A 12,932-nucleotide genomic window follows, 5' to 3' on the forward strand; every position below is an offset into this window, starting at 1 on the left:
GGGGTAATCGATTGCCTCACTTTTTTGAGTTGTTGCCTCGGTTTTTCACAGTTTTCCTGAACTTGAATGTTTTTTATTTATTTATCCAAAGTTACTTAGAAGTTTTCTGTTAATTTGTACGCAATGTCCCTCATGTGGGAATGCTTGAGTGACTCTCAGCTGTCTTTGGGAAGTAGGCAGGGTGTACACCCTGAACTGGTTGCCAGCCAGTCGCAGGGTACACACAGACAAACAACAATTCAGAGTGTTCAATTAACCTACTTTGCATATTTTTCGGAATGTGGGAGGAAACTTTTTATAATCTAACATAAATTATTATAAATGTATTTTAAGGAAACTGGGAATTTTTAATTTACAATGTCAACTGCAGAGTAAAATAAGGCTAAAATGAAATTACAAATTAACAAGTAAAATAAATTATGAAACACATAAAATATTACATTACATACATGAAGTTTTATTTTTATTTGTAAATACTACCTTTTTTGAAATAATAGAAACAAGATTTTAATCACGAAATAACTACATTTTATTAAGTTACAGCTAATTCATGTTTTGAAGTTAGCTACTCCAAAACTAGTGTAGTTCAATTTTAATAAAAATTATTAGTACAAATCACTCATAAAAGCATACAAAGTTACACCAACTTAAAAAAGTTAGTTGTAGTTTTTTTAAACTTTGAATACAGTGTACTTAATCCATTTGATTATTTTGAATGTTTGGGTTTACAGTGTAACTGTACATGGAAAATAATGACATTATCAAATTCATTCTGGACAAAATAATAACTTTTAACTGCTGAAAATGGCTCAATGAGTCAAGTATCCCTTTAATGTGCATTGTCTGGCAGTGGGTACTAGTTGGCCCCAAGGACAACATGAGTTGCCCACAGCTCTGTTACTTCTTTTAGTGGTCATGTGGTCAATAAAAAATTCTGAGCCTGTTTCATGAGGGGACGTACTGTACATGTCCTTGACAGGACACTGTTTTTCATATGATGCGTTTTGCTTTGGCTCATTCTTCGTCGTCATTTTTTTCTTTCTACCTTTTTATATGACCAGTGGTTTCTGTAGTAACTATCGCTTTCCAAATGCCAGCCTCAATCCGTTATACTGAGAAGGCTCATGACCTATACATAGTTCATTGCCCCCTTATCTTGTTTTAAATCATAAATTGCTAAGAAATGTTGGTGCCCATCAGTCATTTGCATTTTTGTTACCACACAGACACACGGGTTGCTTTCATGCTGATGTTTCATGTCAATCATCCATTGCGGTGCGTGATGGCTGAAGGACAGTCACGGTTTAGCTCGTCCCCTGGCCAGCCCGGTGACGGACACGTTATCGTTTGATGTCGCTTGAAATTATACACCGATGTCACTCGACGCGATGTCGCCGGCGGTGTCGCGGTGACTGCTTCTGCCAGGGATGCGCTGGGTTGACATTTCCGATTTAATGGGGCTTCACGTTATCGCGTTGGTACGTCTTCTGACAGTCTGACAAACACCGCTGCCAGGAATCGCGCAAAGGCTTCAAAAATGTGTCAAACACAAAGAGACAAATGAGGCAGATCTGATGTGTTCTCCTTTGATATTTGACTTAGGCCTTTGAAGAAAGTGCTGTCTGTCTATCGATACATTGACCGCATAAAAGATTCTCTGAAAGGTGCCGGGGGGCTTGATGCTGTGGGCTAAACATCTTCACATTGTACAGACAAACTCTACAAAATGGTGTTAATCGACATTGGAATCATGCCCATCACTCTTCTTCGTTTAAATAGCCTCCAAAGTGCTCCACACTATTTTCTGTGCGTGTGTTCCAGGTTCCACTGTGTACACATGCATGCTGAATTCAAGAGGAGGGACGGAAGCTGATCTGACGGTGAGCAGACTGGAGTCCGGGGCTGCCAACCTCCCGCTGGCACCCGAGTCCAACGGTGAGTAACCATGTCAATGTGTATGCTGTTGGCGTCCCAAAAAATTAATCTCTCTCTCTCTCTCTCTCTCTCTCTCTCTCTCTCTCTCTCTCTCTCTCTCTCTCTCTCTCTCTCTCTCTCTCTCTCTCTCTCTCTCTCTCTTTATTTATTTATATATATATATATATATATATATATATATATATATATATAAATATAAAATTCTGTCATGCAACTCACCCACCCACCTTTGCAAGAACTTGTCGTCATGAGGTTGTGACAGTTAAATGACTATTGTTGCACCATTCATTCTGTCCAGAAAATGAATGTAATTTATCAGTCCAATCCAAATAAAAACTTTATTTCTGTAGGAAAAAAAAAAGTGCTGCACATTGAGATTGACTATATATTAAAAAAAATGTCAATAAAATACTAAAATACAATAAGTTAAATAAAAAATAAATATATTAAAAAATAATAATAATAAAAGACACAAGAAGACCCCGAGCGCCACACAATTCACGCTGAACAAAATTTTGTGATTGAATTACTCACTGTTTGACTTCAGGTGATGCATACTACCTGGCCATCGGTGGCGGTGTTGCCGAGCACAACTGGAATCACATTCGAACGGTACTCCAGGACCAGGGCTTCCGCTGCCATCTAACGGACCACTCAGAGGACATGGGCATGATCAGCATCCAGGGGCCTAAGAGGTAAGATGCAGGGCACAAATAAGATCGAGGTGAAATAAGACGTTTTTAGATTATACAAGTTTAAATGACCCAAATTGTATACGACCTTTTCGTGCATTTGTTACTGCGCATCCTGTTCAAGGTGATGGGTGAGCTGGTTGCACCCAGGACTGCTCACAAGTCAATTACAGGACACAAACAGTGAAAATTGACACTCACATTTACACCTATGGATGATTTAGATCAGTGGTGTGCAAACTATGGCCTGGGGGCCATTTGTGGCCCGCCATCAATTTTTTAGCAGCCCGCAGCATATACTAAAAATGACATCTGCTACTAATACATTTTGTATTTACTGTAGAGCTTTTCTAAATATGCAAATGAATTACAATGTAACGCATTAACTCCTAGCCATTTTCACTGAAGCAACCCCGTTTGCTCCCGGCTGTTTTTGCGATGGCCCACAAAATATTGTGTTCTATTGCTATAACCAACCAAAAGAATTAGAGTTTCTTCTTTCATCAGGAAAAAAAAGTATATTTGTATCTATTTCCATTTTGCAGCAATTAGCATTAGAATATAGCAAAGTTTCATCATTATTTACAAATCTGTTGAAAACTGTGAGTGAATGAGTTTTTTTCAACATCGCCCTGGTTGATCTCTTATACTTTGCTGCCACCTGCTGGCCGTTTTTGTAAACAGTACCATTGCTTCACCCGTTCTCTGTAGTTCAGAGTCTGCATCAAAGCCTTCTGTATGCTCTATCGTAAAAAAACATAGTAATGCGTCTTTGGGACACTTAAAACATTTAACATAGAACGTATTTATACGTTTTTGTAACAACGGCTAGGTCATATACGTCAGCAGTCGGTTGTTTTTTGGGAGGATTTTAGAAGCATTTGAAGTGCTCATTTCAGTTTTTTAGATTTCGATTTGAAATTCCACAAGGATGGCGGCCACTTTGCTTCTTGTAGGTGTCCTTGTTTTCGCTCATACTGTCCAGATGATCCTAAACCAGCTCAATGGGGTTTAAATCCAGACTGCAATTGATTTAATTCTGAAATGCACATAATTGTTCAGTTTTGGCAACCTCTGACAGTTCCCCTCTTACCCATGTCCATTTCAACTTTCAAATTCAAAAATGCAAAATTTGGGCCATTCTTGAGCTTTTAACATGTGTGCGTATAAAGGAGCTCCCTGAAAAATACTTCTGACTTGATGCAATTCTAACCTTTCCATCACATCTTTAGATTCACATTTAATCACATTCTGCTTTGCATGTGTGTTGTGTTGACGTCCTCCCCTTGAGGACTTTCTTTTTTTTTCATCATTTCTTGATCTTGGTATCCAACCTACTCTCCACCATCCACACTTTTCTTTTATCCTCAACCAACTCTTCTAATCGCATACCCCCACCTCCCGCCTCCTTTCCCTCTTGCTGTGAACGCTTGCGTCAAAGCAGTATCAAGTGCGTCACTGGCTCCAGGAGCCTATTACACAAAATGTGTGTGTGTGCGTGCACGTGCGCGCGCTACCTTCATTATATACACTCACACAACTAATTGAATGTTGACTGTGGGAATTATTGAGTGGATCTTGACTTGTGTGACCGTATGAGATAATTAAAGCATGTTTTAGCTCCAGAGAGTGAAAATTTGAGTGTTTATGGTAATGTTTTTCATTTAAATTCTCCCGGGCTATGTTTAATAAGGTCGTGTGAATTTAATAGGGCGCTAAGTTAAGTGTTGCGTTATGTTGAAAGTGCACTATTTATTAATCAATATGAACTTTGCTGTGCTAGCTAAAATATGGTAATGCAGTACAGTACCTTCATAATACTGATACATCTCAGAAAAATAATAATGCATTTATTTTTTGAAATTAGCTCCACAGCTGAAAATTTGCCCTGTGATTATCCAAATGTCTATTATAGGTAGTATGTTCATTTGCAAAGTCTTCCTGTCGCCTGCCACAGAGTGGCGTATCCAAGAACGAGATTGGTGGTTGCGAAACCTCACAAACGAGCACACACAACCTTTTATCAGATTATTTATAGTTAATCGTTCTTCCTCGTGCGTTCTCAAGTTGAATGAACAAATCGTAGCTTCGGGGAGGACAGAAGTTCGACGCCAGCGCGACTGCTTGAATGCCAGAGCGCGTGCGCGTCTTCTACCAGCTACAACTGCATTGAATGCTTTTAAAAAAAATAGATAACATGTTCCCTGAACTTCACTCGTGGCTTCCTGACTTTTGTTTTTGCTCCTGCAAGAAATATCCTTCAGAAGCGTTGTGTTCGATCACGGCTCCCTTACAGGTGTACAGTACAAGAAGCAAAGTAAGCTAAACTTAGTCCTCTTTGCTGCTGACTCATTTTTATTTTTATGTAATATCGATTTTGTGCGTGTGCGCCTTTGTGGGAGAGGTTATCACAAGAGCACCTTTTTAGATTGCTTGTGAGCGATGAGTTTTTTTTTTTAAACCTGAAGTCTTATCACATCTATCTTGGCGTAATACGTCTTAGAAAGGAGCAGGATTTTCAAAGTGCGGCACAGCGAGCTTTCCATAAAGAGCTGCTTTTCATATTATCTGAACATTGCGTGTAAATCCCTTTAATATCAGCCCTCTTCTGGAACCGCTCTGCTCTCACCATAGGAACCAAAGAAATCAACCATATAGAGGTTGGATTGCTAGGTTTAAAAATATTCCTCATTATTTTTTCAAGCTTGCTTTTTCTACACAGTTCGTCTACTGTTAAAGAGGAAGTCGATATAAACATTTTCTTTACAATTATGTTGTATGTGCCCCTACTAGTCTGAACACAATATTCTGATTAATATTGTCTTTGTGGAATTTGAGTTAAGCAGAAAAATCCATCCGTTTTTAGCCATCTCAGTGGGCGGCGGCCATTTTGCCACTTGCTGGCGACTGAAAATGACATCAGCTCAGGTAACAACAGGTGGGCCGTGATTGGTTGTTACCTGAGCAACTGTGATGTCATTTTCAGTCGACAGCAAGTGGCAAAATGGCCGCCCCCTGAGATGGATAAAAACAGGTATTTTTTTTAAAACAGATTTAGATTTACAAATGACATTTTTTGAATTAATCTTATTGATGAGTACTTTCTTGGTCATCTTGTGCAGTCGGGAGGTGCTACAAGAGGTGTTGGACACGGACCTGAGCAACGAAGCGTTCCCTTTCTCCACCCACAAAGTTGTCAACGCGGCCGGCCATCAGGTGAGAACACACACGCAGAACGCACAAACATAATCAGTGGCTTGACTTGTAATTGGAATTCATGCGTTGAATGGCTTCAAAGCAACCCCGTTGGCTTGAGTGAAATGGAAAAACAAGTTCATTAGTGGAAAATAGCAAGCACTTTAGCCAAACTGCTTCATGGTTTCAAACCAAAGGCAAAGATTGTTGAAGTTGATTGAAATTGCGCTTACACACACACAAACACACACACTTTAACTTTGTTCTTATTCAAAAGCTACTCAACTTCTATTCAATTCAGAAAAACATTAGAATCTAAGAAAAACAATTCATGTGCTGAACGTCGCAGTGTGTGTCTCTCAAATTCTTACGTTGTGAAAGTACCCTGAATGCACCGTGTTACTTGTGTAGCAAGCGTGTGACATGGATGTTATTCTGTTAATGACACCCCAGTTGGCTTTACTATGCAACTATACACACACAACAAAAAGAATAACACACATTGTGTATTTATATACAAGGTGTATTTCATTTTCAAAACATCAAAAGTGCTAATGCTAGCAGTCAATGTAAAATCCCATTGACATTGACTAATAGAAGATTAGCATTGAGTTCCAGAAGTGATATTCTTTCAAATAATGAATATTTACACACAAACACTGTAGCAATGCGTCCAGGCAAGTCAAATATCAATACTCAAAGGTAAATAATCTGTCTAGTCTGTGAAAAACTAGCTTATTTAATAAAGCTCAGTCGCTAATTTATTCTATTCTTTTTAACTTAATGTGTCTCCATACATGCATACGCGCATTACTGCCCCTAAGAGGCCAAAGTGTGCACAGCAGGAACAGCCAGTATTTTTATTTTTTTTACTATTATTTTTAATATATATATTTTTTTACTCTGTTAATCGTTTTTTTCTTCTTTCTTTTCTTTTTTTTAAGGTTATATTTAAAGTTGAGTTTCAGTAGTAGAATAAAAAAATGAGTTTTGAAATCAATGAATAATGGTGTTCATTAATTGTGATTTCAACATAAATAAAACATATTTGTGATTTTTCCCATAATTTCCTAACGTGTACATGTTCTGTAATGAGCGCATGCATATGTGCGTATTTCTGAAACTTTGCTCTTTGAGCCTGACCAACACGGTCACTGGCCTGCGACCAGAGCAAGCGTGTTGTTCCGCCTCATGCAGCGACGAACACATGCCCGAGCCCTCTGTCTTAGTTGCTCTTGCGTGAATTATTCAAGGCACAAGTGACTGTGGACGGCGCGCGTACACAAGTGTGTCGCTTGTGCAGCATTGGTGCTGCTTACTGGTCTTGTCTGGGTGACATTTTAATGGTTGCAGTGCTGCGAGAACACAACAATCTGCCCCCGCGCCACCCTCCCCCACCCCAACTCGCCTGCTGGAACATTTGAGTTCACTCATGTGCAGCGTGAGTCCGCCCGCGTTTGATGCGGCAAGTGTGTGCATGCGTCGCCAACATCTCTGCAGGTTTGTGAGCGTGCAGTTTTGTGAACGTGCAGGGCGACATGTACATATGGGGCCCAGGGTGAAACCTCGGCTGGCCAGATGGCCCAACTGTCAAAGCGCCCACTGGGGAAACTGTCGGAGACATTTCTCTCCTTACTTCACACTCATTTGCTCACTAGCTGACTTTCACTATCTTTCTTCTGAGCTTTAGCGTTGCCTCCTTATCAAAGCATTATTCTAATACAGTAGAACCTCTAAGGATGAAGACGGTCTATTTTGGGACGCTGGTCAACCGCAGATTTGTTCATATTTAATTTCCCATAGGGCATAATGTAAAGTGAATGACTTTGCTCCAGTGTCAAATTTATTTTTTTTTGTCACGTGGGCACAGTGAATTTAAACAGTATATGTGATTGAGGAATATTGTTTAAAAAAAAAAAAAAAGGTTAAAGAGACTGATTTGACCCCCCACCCCCCAGAGCAGATACCAATACAGATTATCTGTATGCAACAAATTCCAACTTTTAACTTTGTTGAAGCTTCATTTTTTCTTTCTTTCTTTTTTTCAGATCTTAGACAATACAGTTTTAAAACGAGGACAAAAAGTTCAGGAAGCTTTCAGGGTCAGCTGCATGTCTTAAAGAGTTAAATGACATCTTAAACAACTAAATACAGCAGCTCCCTAAAGTTTTCTACATGTTTCCAAAATTTCAAAAAAGCTGAAACTTTCCCGTGTCTTTGATTTAATTGAATCGAAAAACAAAAGATGCAAAGAGTTCCCAGAATCAGCAGCATCTCTTATAAAGCTAACGGAAAATGTCATTAAATAGTTAACACAAGTTGAAATGGATCTTTTATTGGCCGTCAGATAAAATAAAATAAAAATGCAGAATCAGCCCAGCCGATAATTGGTCCATCCCTAAAGTTAAACAATGTCAATAATAAACTGTATATAGCCAACCATATGTTGCAGCAAATGCAGTGGTGAGCAATGTACAGTAAGAAGTGGGAATATGAGGGAAGACTACATTCAGAATTGAATTTCTATTCTTGGTTTATTATTGTTGTTTCTATATTGTACTAATTAGCCTGGACAAAAACACATCCACCACTTTTTTCACCATTCTTTGTCACAAAAAGTTACATTTCTGGTGATGTGGTCATCATTGGTCACATTTTTGTCACACAAAAAAATACAAAGCCAAAGAACAACGCTTGACTTTTGAGTTGTATTTTTGCTCAGGTTCCAAAATTGGTGCCACTGTCAGGGCTTCAACGCTTCTTTTTTTTTGGTTACTTTATTTGATATGGACATAACAAAAACAATGGACAAACAAGATGCATTGCTGTCAATGTTTTAGCACAAGTGCTCAACTGGAGACTTTTAAAAGGTACATAGGAATACAAGAAGGTAGATTAAATACACAAAGATAGACAGATTACAGACAAATCAACTAGCCTGTATTTCAAATCAGTGCCAAATAGCAAGTGTGTTTCAATATTACATTTTCATGCTAACTGCTCTGTCTGTTGAGCGTGTGTCCTGTGTTGGAAAGTGTGCCACATAGAAGTGTCTGTTTTCTAATGACTAGCTTTTGAGATGTTATCTCACATCCTCGTCCCATTTTGGGACTCCTGAAATCTCTGCAATCGAGATTGCAAGATAAGAATGATGATAGGAGAAGAGGCAATTTTCAAATGCGCCCTTTTCTATTAAAATCCAGATTTTCTCCTTAATTCTTTAGCTTTTGCATTTTTAAAATGCCTTAAGATCCTCTGTCCTTTTCCAACCTCTCTCTCCCATCATTTCGACTTGTTTTTAGATGGCCTTTAGGGGCTTTTTGGACACATCATTTCTAAAATAAAGATAATAATTGCATCTTTCTCACTGGTTTGCTATGTTTTGTGTACTTTCAATTCATTTTGCTTTTCCTCTTCCTGGCTTCTTTCCTCCGTGTACAGTCACTATTCAAATGCAAGTCAATGTGGAGCCTCGAGATTAAATGTCTGCGGGAATGTGTGTGTGTGTGTGTGTGTGTGTGTGTGTGTGTGTGTGTGTGTGTGTGTGTGTGTGTGTGTGTGTGTGTGTGTGTGTGTCTTGTGCGCGCCCCATCCTTTCTAAGTCTCCTCGTCTGCCTCTCCCTTCCAGGTGCGAGCGATGCGTCTGTCCTTTGTCGGAGAGCTGGGCTGGGAGCTACATGTTCCCAAAGATTCGTGCCTTCCCGTCTACCACGCCGTCATGGCTGCCGGCGCCAAGCACGGCATCATCAATTCAGGCTACAGGGCCATCGACTCGCTCAGTATAGAGAAAGGTGACTCGAAATCTCAAATTGAGAAATTATTTTGGATTGGAACGGAAGCCTTTGTGTTTATATATATATACATATATATATGTTTCTAAGTGATAAATAATGGACATACAATAAGCGTCATGGAGTTGAGTTATTATGGAGACATTTTGAAAAATTATTGACTCGGTGGAACAAACATAGCTCCCAGAACACAAAAATGGGCACACACAGCAATGTGGAGTGCACCCATATTAGTTACTATAATGCTAATCATTGTTGAAGACTCTCATCTTTAATTATGCACAGGAAAAGCTCATTTACAATATTTGTTAAGACTCCACATAGAAATACAGTTCATATCTCCCGGTGTGTGCTGCTGTTTTTGTTAGCAACAAAACTTGGCATTTGCACATTCACCGTCCAATTTTCAGAACATTGTCGTTTATCTTTTTTGGGAGCTAGTTATTCGCTGAAAAACCCACCTGCTTGTGTTTTTTGTGGATTTTTCATGAAATGCCATAAGATGGCGCCAAAGTCCTGTCTAAGTAGGCAAATAGTTAAATGATGGATAGAGACCAAACCCGAATATTTGAAACGGTGGATCGGTTCCATTATTGGACTTGTAACCATCCCTCTCCACTTTGTCAGGCTACCGCCATTGGCACGCCGACCTTCGCCCGGATGACACGCCCCTGGAGGCGGGGCTTGCCTTCACCTGCAAGTTGAAAAGCTCCATCCCCTTCCAGGGTCGACATCGGCTGGAGAAGCAGAAGGAGGAGGGCCTCAGGAGACGCATCATCTCCTTCACCATTGACGAGTCAGTCAAGCTCGCGTAGACAGAGAAAATGAAGGAAAATCTCGTTCGTAGTTTTTGAGTCAGATTGTTAATATGTAGCTGTAAATGTTAAAAAAAAAAAAAAAACTATTTCTTAAAACATTAGTATTGATGACCAAGCAAGAATAACAGATTTAATAATGAACAGACTTTTATTAAAAGTCGGAGCGTCAGGCGATTAATTTTTTAAAATTGTAATTAATCACAGGACTTCAATAATTAACTCACGATTAATCGCAAATTATATATCTGTTCGAAATGTACAATAAAATGTTTTATATTGTACGATAAAAGTTTTCTTACTTACTAAAAGTGGGGGGGGGGGAAATTTAACTAATAGTAATATGGCTGCATCTTTTAGTCATTGATGCATCCCTCCATTTTCTTAACTGCCTATTCCTCACAAGGAGTAATTTTGTAATAATTCTTAGAATTTAGTTTAAATTAAAAATATATACTGTACTGTAAAAAAACGAGTGTAATGTTGATTTGTGTTGAGTTAATTTTTCTGCCAAATGTTGACGTGAAAATGTCTGCTGCTTTGCGACTGGAATTCCCTCAGTACAGGCTTTCTAAGTAAGGGCTGGTCATTAATTGCGCGTTAAAAAAAAATTGTGGCGTCAAAAGAACTTTAAGTCAAAATTTAACGCACACATTTTGACACCCCTAATTAAGAGATTCTTGTGACTTTTTTGTTTAATACAGGAAAGTACCAATGTTTGGCCTGGAAGCAATTTTCCGTAATGGCGTCCCTGTTGGTCACCTGCGGCGCGCCGACTACGGATTCTATATTGATAAGACAATCGGTTATGGATACATCCGCAATCCCGATGGAGGAGTGGTAACTATCTTCTTTTACAAAAAAATATTTCTTGGTTCCTATTTTTTTTAAAATTCTGCCCTTTTTTAGGTAAGCGCTGATTTCATCAAGAGCGGCGAGTTCACCCTGGAGAGGATGGGAGTGACGTACAAGGCCAAGGCCCACCTCAGACCTTCATTTGACCCCGAGAACAAGCGCGTGAAGGGTATCTACGATTGACATGGACCTCGCCGGAGTCAAATCTCCCATGTTTGGCATGCAGGCGCAAGGTTCCAATCGTCTCAGGCAAATACAGAACTTCCCTGCTGTGAATGGATGGAGATTTGATATTAACTTATACAGAGAAGTTCTGATATGAAATTAATCTAGTTTGAGTGAGGTATCACCAAAGGTCCTCTCTGCCCTCGGCTGCTCGAGTTTAATGGTGAGTTCACTAATCATTTCCAAATGAAAAAAAAAAAAAAAAGAGAGAGCAATGATGATGACATGTCAAATCGGTAAAATTACCGAATGAACAATACTGAGCTCTCCAGAAAAATAGTAATAATAATAATAATAATTTCCAAATCAATAATGCAGAATTTATCTGGAATGATTACATGAAGAGCACACGGTCAATTTAGACAATTAAAAGCATTTTTTAAATGCCAGATGAGCCACTAAGGTAGCACCTGACCGAGATGCTTTAATCAATAATTTGTTGATTAATTTGCATTGGAGGACATTTTAAGTTCATTGTTTATCGCTAAAGTGTTCTCTACCAGATCAGTTGTCTGTCTGTGGTCAATACTGTAAAAGTTAAGCGTGATATTGTGATGAATTGACACTAAACAGTGCACATGCTAAACTGCATTAGAAGTCAGTGTTATCGCTTCATGTCTTAAAATGTATCAAAAAGAGTGTTTTTAGCCAACACAGTGGCATCCATTATGATCCACCAATTGAACAAAATAAGCTATTACAAGATGTACCCATCTCCTTATAACGAGGCAAAATGTAATCAAAATGGTTTTGAAGCTAAAAGTATGACAGCTTGTTGCATTACATTCTCAATTTGGAGGTTAAGAACAAATATCTGTTCTCAGTCAAATGGTCATTTTGCTCTGTATGGCCGGATACTTCAAAAGTATAAACAGTATACCATAAATAACCTCGTTTCTGGCTCATCCTATGCGGTCTTACGGTATTACATTCTCCAGTTACACACTACAATCCCTGCAGGCACTTTTGAGTCACATTAGAGATGACGGATGTCTTTTATGAGAATCACGACTTAAGGAAAAGAAGAAAAAAAAATCCTTGCACAGTATGACTTCAATGATATTGACCACAAAGGCGAAATCAGAAGAACATTGTTTTTTGCGGCCGCTCCTTTTGGTGCAGTCTTAATGACTTCATGTTCGCCGTGCGGAATTAATAAGAAGCACGGTAGACTTTCTGTGAAAGGCCTGCTGCTGAAGGACCTTCTCGTCTAATTATGTGGAAAAATTGTTTGCAAAAACAAATTGAATGACGGCGCTTTCAGTTTAATTGAGATAATGGTGTCTGCCTGCGCCAATCCATCCTTCTAATGGGCCATCGGGTTCTCAGCTTAAATTGGATGAATCCTGCTTGTTTGATTGGCTGGGTCTTAACTGTGTTTCTGTTCAAGCAAGCAGCTGGTCCGTATCGCTAATGCGGCAGAT

General features: G+C 39.1%; 1 protein-coding gene across 1 annotated transcript in view; it reads left to right on the forward strand.

The window, feature by feature from the left end:
• The window catches only part of sardh (sarcosine dehydrogenase), a 37,140-nt gene extending 24,743 nt beyond the window's left edge, over positions 1-12,397 (forward strand). Inside the window, exons 16-22 of the mRNA XM_086097422.1 lie at positions 1,822-1,935; positions 2,483-2,630; positions 5,750-5,843; positions 9,451-9,613; positions 10,241-10,409; positions 11,133-11,268; positions 11,338-12,397. Of these exons, the coding sequence (XP_085953548.1) occupies positions 1,822-1,935; positions 2,483-2,630; positions 5,750-5,843; positions 9,451-9,613; positions 10,241-10,409; positions 11,133-11,268; positions 11,338-11,466 (953 nt within the window). The 3' untranslated portion in view covers positions 11,467-12,397. The remainder of the gene's footprint in view (positions 1-1,821; positions 1,936-2,482; positions 2,631-5,749; positions 5,844-9,450; positions 9,614-10,240; positions 10,410-11,132; positions 11,269-11,337) is intronic.
• The last annotated feature ends 535 nt before the right edge of the window (positions 12,398-12,932 follow it).

Source organism: Leptonotus elevatus, chromosome 15 (genome assembly GCF_054856555.1).
Source record: "Leptonotus elevatus isolate MCC_2025b chromosome 15, RoL_Lele_1.0, whole genome shotgun sequence".
In the NCBI taxonomy this organism is placed as follows: domain Eukaryota; kingdom Metazoa; phylum Chordata; class Actinopteri; order Syngnathiformes; family Syngnathidae; genus Leptonotus; species Leptonotus elevatus.